The following is a 19266-nucleotide window of genomic DNA, read 5'->3' as shown; positions in this document are numbered from 1 at the left end:
GGCAGAGGGAAGAGCCAGTGTCAGGACACCGAGGCCAGAGCTGCTTAGCGTGTTCAAGGAGCATCAAGAAAGCTTTTGAGTGGCTGGATCAGAGCGAGAGAAAGTGATGGATGAGGTCAGAGGGGGGTGTGTAAGAGTTGAGTAGGACTCTAATTCAAAATAATGAGTAAGTCTCTCTTCTGAGTGGAGTGGAAAACTGTGGCAGGATTTAAAGCAGAAGATGACTTGTGCTTTGGAAGGATCACTAGTTGCTAAATGTAGAATCGGTTGGAGAGTGGTTGAAAGCAGTAGAAAGGAGACCAGGTGAGAGAGGATGATGGCGTGGACCAAGGTGCTCCAAGTGGACATAACCAGGGTTCGTCAAATCCTGGATACTTTTTTGAAGGACCGACTGGCATGCTTTGCTGATGGTTTACGTGTAGGGTGTGAGGGAACAGATGTTAAGGATGACTCCCAGGTCTTTGGCTTGAACAATTGGAAGGATGGGATTACCACCTACTGAGATAGGGGAGACTTGGGGGTAGGGTGGGTTAGTTTTGAAGTAGTAAGTTTGAGGTGTCTGTGAGACATCTAAGTGGGTATGTCAGTTTGTGCCCTATTGTGAAGTGTTTCTCACGAGACTCCGTTCTAGTACTAATTCTCTATAATTTAGCCTTGAAAACTACAACTCAAGATTTCGCTTCCATCCTCTAATCACGTTCCACCATAATACCCTTTATAAATAATCTCGATCTATATTTACTAAAGCAGTTTTACACTCTGGTAATAATTGACTATCTCGTTGGTGTTTCAGAAGGAATAAAAAGAAGCCAAATGTCAATGTTTTTGAAGTACATTAACATGTAAATGGAGAACTGAATTCGTCTCTCTCTATTTTTTTATAGTTGCTTTGTGTTGTTAATTTTGAAGTAAAAAATTTCAAAAAATGAGTGAACTGGAACAGTTGAGGCAGGAAGCTGAACAACTACGGAATCAGATCCAGGTAAGAGCAATCGTTTTCATTTTCTCAAAAACATTTTTAACATTTTTATCTCATACCAGAAATGAACCAGATTTGTTCATTAGGTCATCAGTCTAGAGATGTTAAATAATTTATGAGACTAGAAATGGTCAATTTTTTTTTCTAATCATTATTTTTATTTTATTTTATTTTATTTTTTTCTTTTTTCTTTAAATGAATCTTTATTGTTCATATTATTACAGATGTTCCTCATTCCCCCCCTTCCCACCCTCCATTGCTCTCCTCCACAAGGTTCCCACCCCACCCTCTGCCCTTTCCCCACCCCTATTGTCCTCATCCATAGGTGCACAGTTTATGTTTAGTCTCTTCCCACGCCCCCCTATCCCCTTTTCCCCTGAGAATCGTCGTCAGTCCACTCCCCTACCATACCTCTGATTCTATTATATTCACCAGTTAATATTGTTCATCAGATTTTTTTTTAATTCCCTTGGTTTTTAGATTCACTTGTTGATAGTTACGTATTTGTTGTTCATAGTTTTTATCTTTATTTACTTTCTCTTCTGAAAGAACCCCCTTCAGCAATTCATATAATTCTGGTTTGGTGGTGATGAACTCCTTTAGCTTTTTTTTATTAGTGAAGCTCTTTATCTGGCCTTCGATTCTGAGTGATAGCTTTGCTGGGTAGAGTATTTTTGGCTGTAGGTTCTTGCTATTCATCACCTTGAATATTTCTTGCCATTCCCGTCTGGCCTGCATGGTTTCTGTTGAGAATCAGCTGACAATCGTATGGGTGCTCCTTTATAAGTAGCTACCTGCTTTGCTCTTGCTGCTTTTAATATTCTCTCTTTGTCTTTTGCTCTTGGAATTTTAATTATGATGTGTCTTGGTGTGGTCTTCTTTGGATTCCTTTTGTTTGGAGTTCTGTGTGCTTCCTGGACTTGTAAGACTAATTCCTTCACCAGGTGGGGGAAGTTTTCTGTCACTATTTCTTTCAGTATGTTTTCAATATCTTGCTCTCTCTCATCTTCTGGGACCCCCATAATTCTGATGTTGGTTCGCTTGAAGTTGTCCCAGAGGTTTCTTACATTATCTTCAACTTCCTGGATTCTCTTGCCTTCTTGCTTCTGCGGAGGAGTGTCTTCTGGCTCTTTATGTTCCAAATCTTTGACTTGATTCTTGCGATCTTCCATTCTGTTTTTAGGACTCTGTATAATATTTTTTATTTCAGACAATATATTCTTTATTTCTTGTTGATTCCTTATTAGTTCTTGTTGATCCCTTATTAGTTCTTGTTGATCCCTTTTCATCTCCTCATTGGTCTTGTCGACCTTTTCTAGGAAATTCTTGAAAAACCTTATAAGCGTGGTTTTGAACTCTATATCCAGTCTCTTCTTTTCCTCCATTTCTTTTGTTTGTGCTCTATTTCCTTGTCTTGGCATTTTCACAGCTTCCCTGAGTTGGTAGGGTGGTTTTGTGTGCTAAGGTGTCCTATATGTTTCAGTGAGTCAGCCTCCCAGTTACCTGAGGTGGACAGTCTTGGTGTAGCCCTTTGTGGGCTGTGTGTGCAGTCTTGTTGTTAAGCCTTGCTTGTTGTTGGTATCGCTGGGAAGCGTTGATCTCCAAGCCAATTGGCTATGAGGATCAGAGGTGCCTCAGCTAGGAGGGTTCCTATATTCTGCTTGGATAGGCGGAGTCTGCCCCTCCCTAGGAGAGTCCTATTGGCAGAGGAAGCTAGCCACTGGAAGGGCCTCTATGCTCTGCTTGGATGGGGCGTAGTCTCGGGTGGTGCAGACAAGCTTTATTCAGCCCCTCCCTACGAGGGCCTGGTTTCTGAGTCCCGCAGTAATGGCCGCTGGCTTCACACACCTCCGAGAGATCTCCGCCCACTGCCCAACAGTCTGGCCTCTCCCTATCTGGGGCCGTCTATCAGCGCAATAGGGTGGTTCTGTTTTCCTCCTGAACAAGAAAGCCAGCTGCGCATTAGCTGTCTGCCCTCTCCGCGCGCTGGGGGTAAGCCGGTAGCGAACTCGGCCCGCCCTGTCCGCTAGCCAGCCGGCAGCGAACTCTGCGGCCGCCTTTTCTTTTCTTTTTTTTTTTTTTTTTTTAAATCAATCTTTATTGTTCATATTATTACAAAGGTTCCTCATTTCTTCCTCCCTCCACCAGGTTCCCACCCCACCCTCTGCCCCCTCCCTATCCCCCATTGTCCTCATCCATAGGTGCACAGTTTATGTTCAGTCTCTTCCTCCCTCCCTTTCCCCGATAGTAAATCCCTTTTCAGATAGTAAATCTGTTACTTAGCATTTTCTCATATCAATAATACCTCCACATGCCCAATGATACACTTCACACAAAAGACATTTTCAAATAGGTCAACCAGCCTCATCCAGGCCCCACCCAAGGCACTCACAGATCAACACCCCAGCGCTATACTAACTCAACACATCCAGATCTAAGCCTTCATCACTTGATTCAGCAGACCCTCAAGTTCCCGCAAAAGTTTCCAGCCATGTCTGAGAGGCAGCCGTGGGCAGGTACAGGCGAGGAGCAAGCTGTTTCGGGCCTGGCTGCTCCGGGCCTGGCCTCTGTTGCTCTGGTTCGTTCCACAACCAGCTGCTCCGGGTCTGCTGCTCTGGTTCGTTCCACAACTGCCGCTCCCGACCTAGTTGCTCTGGACTTGGCTGTTGCTGCTACAGGCCTGGCCGCACCCGACCCGGCTGCTCTGGGACCAGTTGCTCCGGTCCCGGCTGCTCCGGGCCTGGCCGCTCCCAGCCTGTCAGCCGCTGCTCCGGGCCTGGCCGCTCCCAGCCTGGCCGCCGCTGCTCCTGGCCTGGCCGCACCAGACCCGGCTGCTCCGGGCCTGGCCGCTCCCAGCCTGGCAGCCGCTTCTCCAGGCCTGGCCACTCCCAGCCTGGCAGCCACTGCGGCCGCCTTTTCGCGCGCACAGTTTTCTGTACCTTCACAGTTCCTGAGGTTCAGCGTGCCTTCTCTCTCCTTCCCAGATGGTAGAGCCTCCCTTCAGCCAGCCATCCGGCGCTTCAGGGTGATGTTTACCCCGTTTTTCAGTTCTAAATTCAAACTTGTTGTGGTGGGCTGCATTCGGGTATCTGCCCTATGCCGCCATCTTGTTGAGTCCTCTCAATAAAATCGAAATGGTCAATTTTTAAAAAATATATATTTTATTGAGTTTTTTACAGAGAGGAAGAGACAAGGATAGAAAGCCAGAAACATCGATGTGAGAGAAACATTGACCAGTTGCCTCTTGCACACCCCCTACTGGGGACGTGCCCGCAACCAAGGTACATGCCCTTGACCGGAATCGAACCTGGGACCTTTCAGTCCGCAGGCCGATGCTCTATCCACTGAGCAAAACTGGTTTCGGCCAGTTTGTTTTTATCATATCTCTAAAGAACTCTCCAAAAATCATTCCTAACAAATACATATGTTGGACTAATGGCCTCTGTGTCCCAAAGAAGTGAATATATGTAATCCTTCCTGAAAGACAAGCACAATTCTCTTCTTAGTCACAAACCTGGAGTCATAGTTTGATTTTTTTTTTTTTTTTTTTTTTTTTTTTTTTTTTTTGGTGCAATATGATGAGGCAGATTATCACCTTGTAATATACTAAAAATGATCCATCTGTAAAACATTACATTGCAGAAAACATTAAAAATTATTAATGGGCCCTAGCTGGTTTGGCTCAGTGGATAGAGCGTTGGCCTGTGGACTCAATGGTCTGGGTTCGATTCCAGACAAGGGCATGTACCTTGTTTGTGGGCATATCCCCAGTTGGGGGTGTGCAGGAGGCAGCTGATCGATGTTTCTCTCTCATTGATGTTTCTAACTCTCCCTCTCCCTTCCTCTCTGTGAAAAATCAATAAAATATATATTTTTAAATTATTAGTGGCATAATAAATACGTGTCATCTTTTACTCTTAGAAATCAACTCAAAACCTAAAGAGCATAAGAAACAAATACAAGCTCCATCTTGAACACAATTGAAAGATACATTTTGTTGAAAAATGCCATAGGCTTTTATGGTGATTGCATTGAATCTGTAGATTGCTTTGGGTAATATGGACATTTAAATAATATTAGGTCTTCTAACCCATGAGCATAAAATATCTTTTCATTTAATTGCATCTTCACTTATCAATATTTTATATTTTTTAGTGTTTTATCTTTTACCTCCTTGTTTAAATTTATTCCTAGCTTTTTAATTTTTTGATGCAATTGTAAATGGGATTGTTTTCTTAATTTCTATTTTTGATAGTTCTTTATTAGTATATAGATATACAACAAATTTCTGTATATTGATTTTGAATTCTGTAACTTTATTGAATCCATTTATTCTAACAGTTTTTGTTGTTGTTGTTTTTTTTTTTGTTTTTTTTGTGTGTTATGTGTGAGTCTTTAGGACTTTCTATATATCATACTGTGTCATCTACAAATAGTGACTTTTTTGCTTCCTCCCTTCCCCCGCCCCACATTTATTTTAGATAGAAAGGGAGAGGGAGGGAGAGATAGAGACATCAATGATGAAAGAGAATAATTAATCGGTTGCCTCCTGCAGGCTTCCAACTGGGGATCAAGCCTGCAACCCAGGCATGTGGCCTGATGGGGAATCAAATTGTGACCTCCTGGTTCATAGGTTGACGCTCAACCAATGAGCCATGCTGGCCAGGCCTTTTACTCCTCCTTCTTCTCCTTCTCCACCCCCCCACCCCTCTTTTTTTTTTTGCCTCATTGCTTTTGCAAGGACTTATAGTACTGTGTTGAATAAAAGTGGTGAGAGAATGAACATTCTTGTTTAGTTTCTGATTGTAGAGGAAAAGCTTTCAGCTTTTCATCAGTGAGTATGATGTTAACTGCGGGCTTGTCATATATATTATGAGGTATGTTCCCTCTGTGCCTACTTTGTTGAGAGGGTTTTTTTTTTTTACTATATATGGATGTTGGGTTTTGTCAAATGCTTTTTCTGAGTCTATTGAGATGATTATATGATTTTTATTTTTCATTTTGTTAATGTGGTGTATCACATTGATTTGTAGATATTGAACCATACTTGCATCTCTGGAATAAATCCCACTTGATCATGCTGTATGATCCTTTTAATGTATTATTGAATTCCATTTGCTGATATTTTGTTGAGATTTTTTGCATCTATGTTCATCCATGGATATTGACTTGTAATTTTCTTATGCCATTCTTGTCTGGAATACTAGGGCTAGGGATCAAACCTGCAACCCAGTTTTGTGCCCTTGACTGGGAATGAACCCATAACCTTTTGGTTTGTGGACCGACACTCTAACCACTGAGCAAACCTGCCAGGGTGGCAACTGATTTCTTAATTGAATGACTGGATTAAGAAGATGACCTAAATGACATAGTTCATTTCATAAAGCTTAAAATCAGGGAGCTCTTTTTTTAGAATTTAGTCTGCAAGTCCACCATTTTTGGAACATGGTTCAGGCCATCACTGTCATTTCTGGAAATTCTTTTCATTGCAGGAAAGTGGGCTAAGTCATTCCTTGCCAAATGAGGTTTTCTTAACCCACAATTTGACTAAGAATGAGAGAATCAAATCGTATGTTTGTATAACTACTTATAACACCCTGACATGGAAATATTCTAAGGGTTTATAAATAGGTTGGAAGGGCAGCCAGAAAGATTATGCATTCCATCTAGTCTTTGCTGCAAGTGGAGGCAGGCCTTTTCCCCCTCGGCTGTGGAACACGTCCACCTGGCACATTTATTCAACAAATACTGTGTGCTTCCTCTTCACACGAGCACGCTAAGCACAGTAGGGAAAAACAGAGTTGAAAAGGACACTACCCTAACACTTGAGGGGGGGAATAGTTTCAAGTCTAGTAGGAAGAATTAATTGCACTTCTGATTTTCCCATGTATATGAAGTCTCTAAATTTATTATTATGCTTGATTTAAAACATTTTTTTGCTTATATATGTTCTTTCCTTATTTTGTTATATTGATTTCTGTTTCGTTATCTTCCTTTTGATAATTCCCTTCAGTTTGTGTAAAAGTTTAAGATCTCTGAAAGTCTACCCTATAATGCTTAGGCATAAGCATTAATTAATGCTATTAATTAATGCTATTAATATAAATATATAGTTGTGCAACTTAATGTAAACTTTGGTGATTATATAAACATTGTTTTTCCTGAAATGCCATGTCTTTTTTCTCATATTGAATCTAAAATATTTTATTTCTAATAGCATCTGTATCCAGTGTATTGGAAAGCATTTCCATAGAAGTGCTATGTAGTTTTAAAAACATTTCTGAAATGACCTGGGTTATACTATAAATATCATTCCTATCACCTCAACTTCTAGATGCCAGAATAAACAGAGGGCAACTCAGATCTCATGCTTTTGCTGCAGCTTAGTAACAAATATAACTGTGTATACTGTGACCTTATTAAATCAACCTAGTTCATTGTTACTCAGGGAATACAATTAAAAATCTCTTAGTCATAAACTCAGTATACATTTGCACAATGAAATACAGTAGGGAGTCCATAAGTAAGTCAATTAGCCAAAGATACATGGTTTTTCAAGAAGGGTAACAAGACCATTCAATAGGGAAAGAATAATCCCTTTTAAAAATGATGCTAGTACAACAGGTTATCCACACACACAAGAGTGAATTTGGACTCCTACATCACATCGTGTAAAAAAATGAACTCAAATGGTACCCAAATATCACAGCTAAAAGTGTAAAATTCTTAGAAGTTAAATAGCTGTTAATCTTTGTGACCTTAGCTTAGGTAACAGTTTAATATGCCACTAAAAGCACAAGCAACTAAAGAAAAAAATAGACTTCATGAAAAGTTAAAAACTTGTATGTCAGAGGACACTATCAAGCAAATGGAAAGTCAGCCTACAGAACGTGAGAAAGTTTGTAAATCATACACCTGATAAGGGCCTAGTATTCAGAATACTACAACTCCTACAACTCAACAATAAACAACCCCCCCTGTATTAAAAATGGACAAAGGATTTGAATAAACAGTTATCCAAATAAGATACACAAATGGCAGGTATTCACATGTAAAAATTCTCCACATGAAAAGATGCTCAATATCTCTAATCATGGGTGAAATCAAAACCTCTAGATACAACTTCACCTCCACTAAGATGGCTGTAACAATACAAATTAAAAAAAGAAAACAGCAACAGTGTTGGTGAGGATGTGAGGACATTGGAGCCTCCCTGTTGGGACTATATAATGGTGCAGCTGCTATGATGAACAAATTTGACAGTTTCTCAAGTTAACAAAAACTTGTACGTGAATGTTCATTATTATGCATAAAAGCCAAAAAATTGAAATAACTTAAATGTCCACCAATTAATTAATGGATGAACAAATGTCATATCTACACTAATAAAAGAAAAACATGCAAATCGACTGCTCCTCTGCTATGCCCACCAGCCAATCAGGAGTGAATGTGCAAATTAACCCAAACAAATGTGGCAGTTAATTTGCATAAGCAGGCATGGACTGAAGACTGAAGACAGCGCAGAAGGAAGCCAAGCGCTGCAGAAGGGAGTGAGGCAGCGGAGATGGGAGGGGGTAAGGCAGTGGAGACGGGAGAGAGCGAGGCCACAGGAAGACCTATTCTTGCAGGAATCTCTTGCAACAGGCCTCTAGTTTCCATATAATGGACTATTACTTGGGCATAAAAAGAAATGAAGTACTGATATGTGCCACCCTATGGAACCTTGAAAACATTATATTAAGTGAAAGAAGCCAGACACAAAAGGTCATCTACTTTATGATTCCATTATTTTTTTCTCTTATATTGATTTTTTACAGAGAGAAAGGGAGAGGGATAGAGCGTTAGAAACATCAATGAGAGAGAAACATTGATCAGATACCTCCTGCACACCCCCTATTGGGGATGTGCCTGCAACCAAGGTACATGCCTTTGACCGGCATCAAACCAGGCACCTTTCAGTCTGCAGGCTGATGCTCTATCCACTGAGCCAAACCAGTTTGGGCTGTACAATTCCATTTTTATAAAATATCCAGAATGGGAAAATCCATAGAAGTAGAAAAGTAAATTAGTGATTACCAAGGAATGAGGGAAGAGGGTTTCTCTGTTTGAAGTGGTGAAAATGTTCTGGAATTAGGTAGTGGGTCATGGTGAATATACTGATCACTCGATTATACACCTTCAAGATGACTGAAATGGTTAACTTTGTGTTATGTGAATCTTATCCCAATGAAAGTTGTTTTGAATAAAGATTATGTGGTACAGTAAGAACACATTTGCAATGAAAATGTTAAGTTGTGCCTAGTGATTTCCATGTCTAAACGTTTTATCATCCTTTCTTTTCTTCAGGATGCCAGGAAAGCATGCAATGATGCAACACTTGTTCAGGTAAGGTCTTCGTCCCCACCCCAGCTCCCAGTCCCCTAATTTCCATGAGCCAGCTTTGCACCAACGCAAATGACATTCAGATTCTTTCCTATTAGTATTTAATTGAAAAAATGAGATCTCTAAAAACACTTCATTATTTGTCAGATGCTGTACAAATGCTTTTAAAAGCACATTTGTTAAAATAGAAAGCTGTGGAAAATAAATACTACAAAATATGTAGATTCTTTTGTTTCTTTTTAGGGAGCTTCTTGATTCTTTTAGATATACTCTGATTAAGCTTTTTATTAGGTTAATTAACATTAGAAATTTTCATTAAGAAATGTTTTATGTGCTTTACAAACATAAAACTGGCTTTCTTATAGGCAATTAAAATTATAAATGTTTTACTCTTCGATCATCTACCATCAGATTTTTATTTGGGCTGTTTTTTCCGTAAAGTTGGGAGGTATGTCTGTTCTTTTCAGTTAATAGTCTACAGAAGATACTCTTACTACCGTGTTTCCCCGAAAATAAGACATCCTCCAAAAATAAGACCCAGCGCATGGAAAGATAAAACATCTCCTGATAATAAGACCTAGCGCAACTTTGGGAGAAAAAATTAATATAAGACACTGTCTTATTTTTGGGGAAACAGGGTAGAAGGCATGCATGTAGCATAATTTTAAATCAGTTATACTTTTTCTTGAACTACATATTGATCCTGTAATTACTCAGTGGAATTATTTATATTGAATTACCTTCAATCCCTCTACGTTTATTTTATGCCTGATTTCCTTTTTTTTAGTTTTTTTTTTTAATTTCAAGAAAAACTTTTAAATATAATAATGTTACATGCAATAAACACAAATTATTCAAGAAAATTATCTTATATATAATATTACATATAATAAACATTAATATTTCAAGAATAAAAGGATTTTAAATATAATAATATTACCAAAACTCTACTAACATAGTACGATATCACAAAAGTTGTAGGAAATATTAAAAATCTGCAAATAACAAGGTTACTTCTATTCTAGTATATGTTTCCCCCTCTGGCTCTATCTTTGTTCATCAGTTTATGTGTTATTCATTATATTCCACAAATGAGAGTGAGATCATATGATATTTATCTTTCTCCAACTGGGTTATTTTGCTTAGCATGATGTTTTTAAAGTCTATTTTGTTGGATATGAGTATTGCTATTTCCAGCGTTGTTTTTTTTTCCATTTGCATGAAAAAAATTTTTTTCCCACCCCTTCACTTTTTATTTATTTATTTATTTATTTATTTATTTATTTATTAAATTAAATTATTATCTGTGTACATATTTTAACATTGCCCCCTCCTTCCATACATCCTCTCCCTCCCCAGAGTTTTGTGTCCATTTGTTGTACTTATATGCATGTATACAAGTCCTTCTGTTGATCTATTATCTCCCCCAGATCTCCCTACCCTACCTGCTGTAATTTGACAGTCTGCTTGTTGCTTTACTGTCTCTATATCTTTTGGTTCATCAGTTTATAATGTTCTTTATTATCCATAAATGAGTGAGGTCATGTGGTGTTTCTCTTTCATTGATTGTCTTATTTCACTCAGCATGATGTTCTCCAATTCCATCCAGGTTGCTGCAAATGATGAGAATTCCTTCTTTTTTATGGCAGCATAGTATTCCATTGTGTAGATGTACCATAGTTTTTGGATCCAATCATCTGCTGACAGGCACCTAGGCTGTTTCCAAATTCTGGCTATTGTAGATTGTGCTGCTATGAACATAGGGGTGCATATATCCTTTCTGATTGGTGTTTCTAGTTTCTTGCCACCCCTTCACTTTTATCCTGAGTGTGTCTTTTGTTTTGAGGTGGGTCTCTTGTAGTCAGCATATAGTTGTGTCATGTTTTTGTATCCATTCAGCTCCCTATACCTTTTGATTGGAGCAATTAATTCATTTACATTTAGGGTTATTATTGAGAGGTACTTATTTATAGCCATTTTAATTCTGTATGGCTAGGTTTCTCTCTCTCTCTTCTTCTCAGCAATCCCTTTAGCATTTCTTGTAATGCTGGCTTTGGTGGTGATAAACTCCTTTAACCTTTTTTTTTTTTTTTTTTTTTGTCTGGGAAGCTCTTTATTTGACCGTCTATTTTGAATGACAGCCCTGCTGGATATAGTAATTTTGGTCTTAGATACTTGCTTTCCAATTACCTTGAGTACTTCATGCCATTCCCTTCTGGCCTGCAGAATTTCTGATGAGAAATCAGATGTCAGCCTTATGGGAACTCCTTTGTAGGTAACAGTTTTCATTTTTCTTGGTGAACTTAAGTTTCTCTCTTTTTCTTTAATTTTTGGTATTTTAATTATGATGTATTTGAGCATGCGTCTGTTTGGGTTCTTCATGTTTGGGGTTCTCTGTGCCTCGTGAATTTGTGTGACATTTTCCTTTATCAGGTTAGGGAAGTTTTCTACCATTATATTTTCAAATACTTTCTCTATTCCTTTCTCCTTTCCTGCCTCTTCTGGCACACCTTCTATTCTAATATTATTATGTTTCTCATTGTCCCACAGCTCCCTTAAGCTGTCCTCCTGTTTGTTTATTTTTTGTTTGTTTTTTTAAATCTATTTTATTGATTTTTTGACAGAGAGGAAGAGAGAGGGATAGAAAGTTAGAAACATCGATGAGAGAGAATCATCAGTCAGCTGCCTCTTGCTCACCCCCCACTGGGGATGTGCCCACAACCAAGGTACATGCCCTTGACCGGAATCAAACCTGGACGCTCTATCCACTGAGCCAAACCGGTTTCGGCTGTCCTCCTGTTTTTTAATTGTTTTTTTTTTTTCTTTTTGATTCTCTAATTGAGTGATATTTTCACTTCTTTCTTCAAATTCACTGATTTGATCCTCATCTTCTCCTAATCTGCTGTGTATTCCTTCTAATGTGTTCTTTACTTGTGTTATATCATTCTTGATCTCAAACTTTTATTTTTTCATAGTTACTATATCTTTTTTCATACTGTTGAGCATTTTTAACATCATTACTCTGAACTCTTTCAGATAAATTTCTTTTCTCTGCTTCATTTATCTCTTCTGAAGAATTCACCAGTTCTTTCATTTGGGGGTTGTTTCTTTGTTTTCTCATGTTGGTTGTCTGTTTTGTTTTAGATAGATCCTCTACAACTCTCAATCTCTAGTGCAGGACAGTGTTAAAGGCTGTTTCTTGCTAATTGGATCAGGCAAAGACTCAAAGCCTCCAGAGACCATCTCTGTTTACAGACTAATAGGATTCCAACTTGAATTGCCCCCAGGCATTCATCCTCAGGTGTGGTGAGAGTTTTTTCAACAGGGTGGGGCAGTTGCTTCTGCCTGGAGGTTAATTATTACTTTTCATCTCTTACGTGGCCTCAAGGCGAGATGTTTTCCAATTGACCGTCTTCCCTCCAGGCGAGGCAGATGTCTATGTGGGAAAGATGTCTTCCACTGTGTGAGGGAATGACTCAGCCCAGGAAACTTGGGGTGTCTGCCTTCTGAGCTCTATCCCCCAAGTCCCCAGTCCTGGGTTCTGCTCTCACAGCTCCAGTCTGCTTCACTCTCCCTCTGCTGGAGCACAAGATGGGTTGCTCCAGAGGGAACTTAGTGTATTGTCCCTTTAAGGGGGTACCGAACTTTTAGCTGCCCCTCCCTGGCAGACAGCACCCCACTGCTTTTCATAGCTAGAAGTTATGTGGGTACCCTCTTCAGTTTGGTGCTCTGTGCTGAGAAGCCCAGCTTGGAGATTAGATCCCAGAGTTCTCAGTGGCACCCCCCTCCACCCCCCTCACAGCTGAGATATTTCTCTGGGCTTTGCTGTCTGTGAGTGGCCGGCCAGCCCTTTCATGCCTCTGCCCCTCGTACCAGTCTCTGTGTGGTCTCCACCTTCGGTCCTTGGGTATCAGGGTTCTCTCCTGTGATTTTCCGTTGATTATTCAGGAAGCCTTTCTGTATTTCAGTTGTAATTTTAGCTTGTTCCTGGGAGCGTGTCCGTGCAGTACCCTCCTATTCTGCCGCCATTGTTTATCCCTTCTTATGCCTGACTTCTTGCCTAATAATTGTTTTTACTTTATTTTCTGAGCTATGTCTAAGGTAAAGAATAACATTCATATCACTTTCTAAAGATCACATCAAACATGGATTCCGTGGGTCGGATACAAATGCGAACAAGACGTACGCTGAGGGGGCACCTCGCTAAAATCTATGCCATGCATTGGGGCTATGACTCAAGGTTTGTACATGCTATCTCCAGACTATCCCCAGAATTACATTCGTTAAGAATCTCCATTTGCATTTCCTTTAAAATAAATAATTTTACAGTTGGCAAACAAACTATATTTATGAAAATGCATCCAATATGAGACTTTGCTTTCATGAAAAATAACCAGTGACACTTCAAAAGTTTAGAAACCTTTACTATGGAAATAAATTTATATCTCAAAAAATATCCATTATTAAATTATCCAGGTAAAATGTGTAGGGTTTCTTTTCTTTGCAGTGGGGTTTTCATACTGTTGTTTACTATGCCAAAAGCAGTTCTATTGTATATTGACCTTGCAATTTCAGTTAATAAGCAAATATTGTTGAATATTGCTATGTACAAGTTCCTGGATATTGCTGTAATTATTGCCTAAATTCACAAAGGATAGACATACATATGTATCGTTAGCTCTACAAATTGCATTTTTCAAGATGCATTCTCTTTTGTGAGACTGCTTGGTTCATTCAAATAGCAGTTATGTTTCCATCTTTTACTTTGGTTTGGCTTTTATTTTATGCTACTCTTCTGACAGTTTTCACTGACTTGATTTCTTATATGTGTAAATATCTTATCTACCAGGTAGTGGAGGCCTCAAAGGTAGGAAGTATTTTCCGTGTGTACCCATAACACTACCTTCACATTTCAATTGATACTTTTCGGTTGAATGAAATATGGTTTTTAGGCTTACATGTACTCTATTGTCATTAAATTTATATCACTAAACACAAACCAGTCAGCTGACATCTACCAGAATCTTGAATAAGAATCCAGAATGCTATCACCATGAAAAACTTGAATCATAACCAGACATTTTTAGTAAAATGTGTAAATTTTGCTAAATTTTTATGTTATAATGAAAATTTTGGCATGCCGAATACATTTCTGTTAAATTTGGAAGGCTGTTTTCTGATATCAAGTTTTTAATTCAAGAAATTATATATATTTTTCTGAACTGTTCTGCATTAATGCCATTTATAATTAATCTAACCTACTTTTTTCCTCTAAGTGTCCAATTATTTTTGTTTGTTCCTCTAGGCTACTAGTCAGTGCTTCCCAAGATGGAAAATTAATTATTTGGGATAGCTATACAACAAATAAGGTAGAATTTCTTAATTATTCTCTTAAATAACCTATTACTTGATTTGATGTTCATCAGTTCTTTCCTTTATTCTGTTGCTTCCAACTGTAATTTTCTCTAAGATAAATTAATTCTATTTAATCTAGATCCTCTCTTGAAGCTTAGGCTTTATTTTAATATTTGGCCCTATTTTCATGCCCAAGAACAACTGCAGGGATATTTTTCAATGTGTTTTACTAGACTTTCATATTCCATATTTGAATATTAAAATAGAATGTGTGTCAGTTTTACATAGAAATAATTTCCTAAACAAACTCCCATTCCCCCATGTGACATGACCCTGAGATTCTTATTCCTAGCTGTGGGTGAGGAAGCTTTTCGTTGGTCCACTCTAGGCATCGGTGTGTGTTTGGGGGCTTGGAGGAGACAGTGGACAACTTGCTTAGAGCTCCTCTGGGCAAGCCAGCAGGTCCCCCTGGTGTGTCCCCTGGGAGGAATGCCTGACACACAGGTGCTCAGTGGGAGTGGAAAAGCTTCAGGAAACGTTCACAGGTCAAATTCCTTTAGGTTCTGTGTACTCTTTTATTAAAGTTTAAAAAGTATTACTTTGTGAAGTAAACAGTATCTTCAGCCTGTTGAGAACTTAAAAGTAGCCAAGACAGATTTGCATTATAACAGTTCTATATTAAGTCACATTAAACATGAGTCTTTCAATTATATTTTCCTAAAACAAACAAACAAAAAAAGTGTATTGAAAATATTTTAAGTTAAGTGAGAGCACAGTAGCAATTACACACAATGTGTTGATTCTCTGTACGGACCACTTAGCCTTTCAAGTCCCATACACGTAAATTTTACTGCCTGGCATGCTGATGATTGGTGTTGGGTGAGAAGGCACCAGACAGTGGTATGACTAGGTCGTGGAAACTCTTCCTATTGTTTAAATTTGAGCCCTATGATTAGAGGAACCATCTCTTCATCGAAGAACCATTTTAATAAACTCTGATACTTATATTACTCAATGTTATGTTGGAGGAAATTCCTCTTTTGCACAGGATTGCAAAAATTTTAAGAATTTTATTACATTTTTTATCTTTAACATTTTCATTTAATATTTTAAGTTGTTATATTGCATTGAAATATCTTTGTTCTTGCCGAAACCGATTTGGCTCAGTGGATAGAGCGTCGGCCTGCAGACTGAAGGGTCCCAGGTTTGATTCCGGTCAAGGGCATGTACCTTGGTTGCAGGCACATCCCCAGTGGGTGGTGTGCAAGAGGCAGCTGATCGATGATTCTCTCTCATCAATGTTTCTAACTCTATCCCTCTCTCTTCCTCTCTGTAAAAAAAATCAATAAAATATATATATATTTTAAAATAGCTTTGTTCTTGGTTCTGTTAAAAGAATAATTTCTGAAAGGAGCAGTTAAATTGAATTATTTGTAATACAGAAAAAAATAATAGGTATTTCAGTGTGTATTACTATTTTATTTTTCAGTGTTCTCTTTCTCAATCCATTGCATTCTTTATTTTACCTTAATTTTTAGATGCATTTAATTTTTCGTAATATTTGCTTCTTTGTAAATAGGCAGGAAGATGAATGACTGTCGTTCCTTAGTGATGGATTTTGTGCATTCCATTTGTTCTGCAGATGCATGCCATTCCTCTCAGGTCTTCCTGGGTGATGACCTGTGCTTACGCCCCCTCTGGTAATTACGTGGCTTGTGGAGGACTGGACAACATCTGCTCTATCTATAACTTAAAGACCAGAGAGGGGAATGTGAGAGTGAGCCGAGAGTTACCGGGCCACATAGGTGAGCTTCACTGAATGTTGTTCTGTTTTTCTTAAAAAGGTGGTATTTTTGTGAAGATGATAAATTTATTGAAAAAAAAAAATTACACAGTAATGAAAATATAAAAAGAAAGCAAATGTTATTTTCTGTATTCTCTGCAGGATATAAATCCATAGAATTTTGGCATATATACTCGATTATGTAACAAAGTATAAAGATTAGAGACCCAGTGCATGGATTTGTGCACCACTGGGGTCCCTTGGCCTGGCCTGCAGGATTGGGCTGAAACCGGCTCTCCAACATCCCCCAAGGGGCCCGGATTACAAGAGGGCTCAGGCCAGGCCAAGGAACCCCACTGAGGCATGAACAGAGTTGGAAGAAATGTGGGAGGTTGGCCAGCTGGGGAGGGACTGCCAGAGGGCTCCAGGGTGTGTTCAACCCATCTGGTTCAGTCCTGATCAGCTGGACCTCAGCAGTAAGCTAACCTGGTCAGAGCGTCTGCCCCCTTGTGGTCAGTGCATGTCATAGCGACTGTTCAACTGTCTGCCCCCTAGTGGTTGAATGGCCAACTGCTCAGTTGGTTAGAGTATTGTCCTGATACACCAAGGCACTTGCAGGGAGCAACCAAAGAATGCATAAATAAGTGGAACAACAAATTGATGTTCCCCTCTTTCTCACTATATATGTATATTAGTATTTCATATGCTAATTGGGTTATTTAATCAATTATAACTGAAAACAATGTTACTCTCTATGCTATAGGCTACTTGTCCTGCTGCCGTTTTTTAGATGACAGCCAAATCGTTACAAGTTCAGGAGATACAAATTGGTAAGTGTATTTCAGAAGAACACTGATTTGGGTGTTGAGGTTGACAGTAGGAACTACTGTAAGAAGACATAACGGACATTATTTTTATTCATTTTTCATTGCAGTGCCCTATGGGATATTGAAACTGCCCAGCAGACCACCACGTTCACCGGGCATTCTGGAGATGTGATGAGTCTGTCTCTGAGCCCCGACATGAGGACTTTCGTGTCTGGTGCTTGTGATGCCTCTGCCAAGTTATGGGATATTCGAGATGGGATGTGTAGACAGTCTTTCTCTGGACATGTGTCAGATATTAATGCTGTCAGTGTAAGTGAATAGCATTTCTAAGGGACATTTATTGTGCGTTTAAAGTACGAACTCTGTAGCATGATTTTTTTTAACTCATTGCCTTCAAGGATTCTTACAATGTATAAATTCTTATAATCTGCTCTTATGACATTGAATTCCCAGATAGTAAGGGTTTGATTTAAAAAAAGAAAAAACCAGCTCTGGCCAGTATGGCTCAATTGGTTGGGTGCATCTTGTGTACCAAGAGGTTGTGGCTTCGATTCCTAGTCAAGGCATAAACCCAGGTTGTGGGCTGGATGCTAGGTAGGAAGCATGCAGGAGGCAGCTGATCGATATTTTGCTCCCTGTCCTTTTCCTTTCTCTCAAAATCAGTGAAAACACATCCTCAAGTGATTTTATTAAAAAAATAAAAAAGCACCCTAACTGGTTTGGCTCAGTGGATAGAGCATCCGCCTGCGGACTCAGGGGTCCCAGATTCGGTTACGGTCAGGGCATGTACATTGGTTGCAGGCACGTCCCCAGTGTAGGGTGTGCAGGAGGCAGTTGGTTGATATTTCTAACTATCTCTCCCTCTCCCTTCCTCTCAGTAAAAAAATCAATAAAATATATTAAAAAATAAAAGAGTACACTTATGTAGGTTCTTTAAATAGTAATATTTACACTTAAATATTTTAATAAGACATATGGAGGACCAGAGCTAATATTTACTGAATTAGTTGCTATGTGTTAAACAACAGGCTGTGTACTCAGCATATATTATTTCATTCAATCTTAACCCACACTCTAAAACTGAAACTAAGGCCCAAAGTGTTGAAGAATCTTTAGTGCCCAACAGCACTCACTGGTAAGAAGCCAGGTTGGAATTTGAATCTAGGTCTGTTTTACCCCAGAGCCTGTTATTACACTGTCTCATGTGGTTTCTGTACATGTCCATGGAATACATGTTTATTGCTTTTCTTTCTAGTTTTTTCCAAATGGCTATGCCTTTGCCACCGGCTCCGATGATGCCACTTGCCGTCTCTTTGACCTTCGTGCAGACCAAGAGTTACTATTGTATTCTCATGACAACATTATCTGTGGGATCACCTCCGTAGCCTTCTCAAAAAGCGGGCGCCTCCTGTTAGCTGGTTATGACGACTTTAATTGTAACGTGTGGGACACACTAAAAGGAGATCGTGCAGGCGAGTACCTACGTCCACATTACGTGTGGGTTTTGTCAGGGAACATAAAAGGTTCCGACCGTCGTTGGAGGCTCTGGGTACCCTGGATCTAGGGACTGGCAGCCCAGCTGTTCTTACACATGGTCGTTGTTCCCATGTTCTCTGAGATGGATTTTCCACTTTCCTCCCTGGAATGGATACACTGGCTGCCAAGTTTAGGGCTGATTTCAGGAGGAAAGCTGGATGGTAAAACAATTAGCAAGTCAGCTTTCTTTATGCCCCATTTTCAGCACAGTTCCACCAATCTCAACTGGGCCTGGTTTTTTTTTTTTTTTTTTTTTTTTTTTTTTTTTTTTGGGTTAAGAGATTCTTCTTTACTCTCCAGCAAATAAGTCTCTGCAGCCCCATGTCTTGGTGCACGCTGGAGTCACCTGGCTCTGCAGTGCAGGACATTGGGGAAGGCTGATTCCTGAACACTTTCTAGCATCT

At 39.3% G+C, this 19266-nt stretch overlaps 1 protein-coding gene and 1 long non-coding RNA gene across 3 annotated transcripts in view; both read left to right on the top strand.

The window, feature by feature from the left end:
* Positions 1–19266, top strand: part of GNB4 (G protein subunit beta 4) — a 41797-nt gene that overhangs the window by 16820 nt on the left and 5711 nt on the right. Inside the window, exons 2-9 of the mRNA XM_084875566.1 lie at positions 885–982; positions 9326–9364; positions 13495–13601; positions 14667–14730; positions 16359–16521; positions 17263–17329; positions 17434–17635; positions 18582–18798. Of these exons, the coding sequence (XP_084731692.1) occupies positions 926–982; positions 9326–9364; positions 13495–13601; positions 14667–14730; positions 16359–16521; positions 17263–17329; positions 17434–17635; positions 18582–18798 (916 nt within the window). The 5' untranslated portion in view covers positions 885–925. The remainder of the gene's footprint in view (positions 1–884; positions 983–9325; positions 9365–13494; positions 13602–14666; positions 14731–16358; positions 16522–17262; positions 17330–17433; positions 17636–18581; positions 18799–19266) is intronic.
* LOC311618213 overlaps positions 1–19266 on the top strand; it is a 31664-nt gene that overhangs the window by 7960 nt on the left and 4438 nt on the right. The window lies entirely within an intron of this gene.

This window comes from Pipistrellus hanaki, assembly GCF_964339955.1.
Source record: "Pipistrellus hanaki genome assembly, chromosome: 2".
In the NCBI taxonomy this organism is placed as follows: Eukaryota; Metazoa; Chordata; class Mammalia; order Chiroptera; family Vespertilionidae; genus Pipistrellus; species Pipistrellus hanaki.
This window is presented reverse-complemented; position numbering and strand designations above follow the sequence as displayed.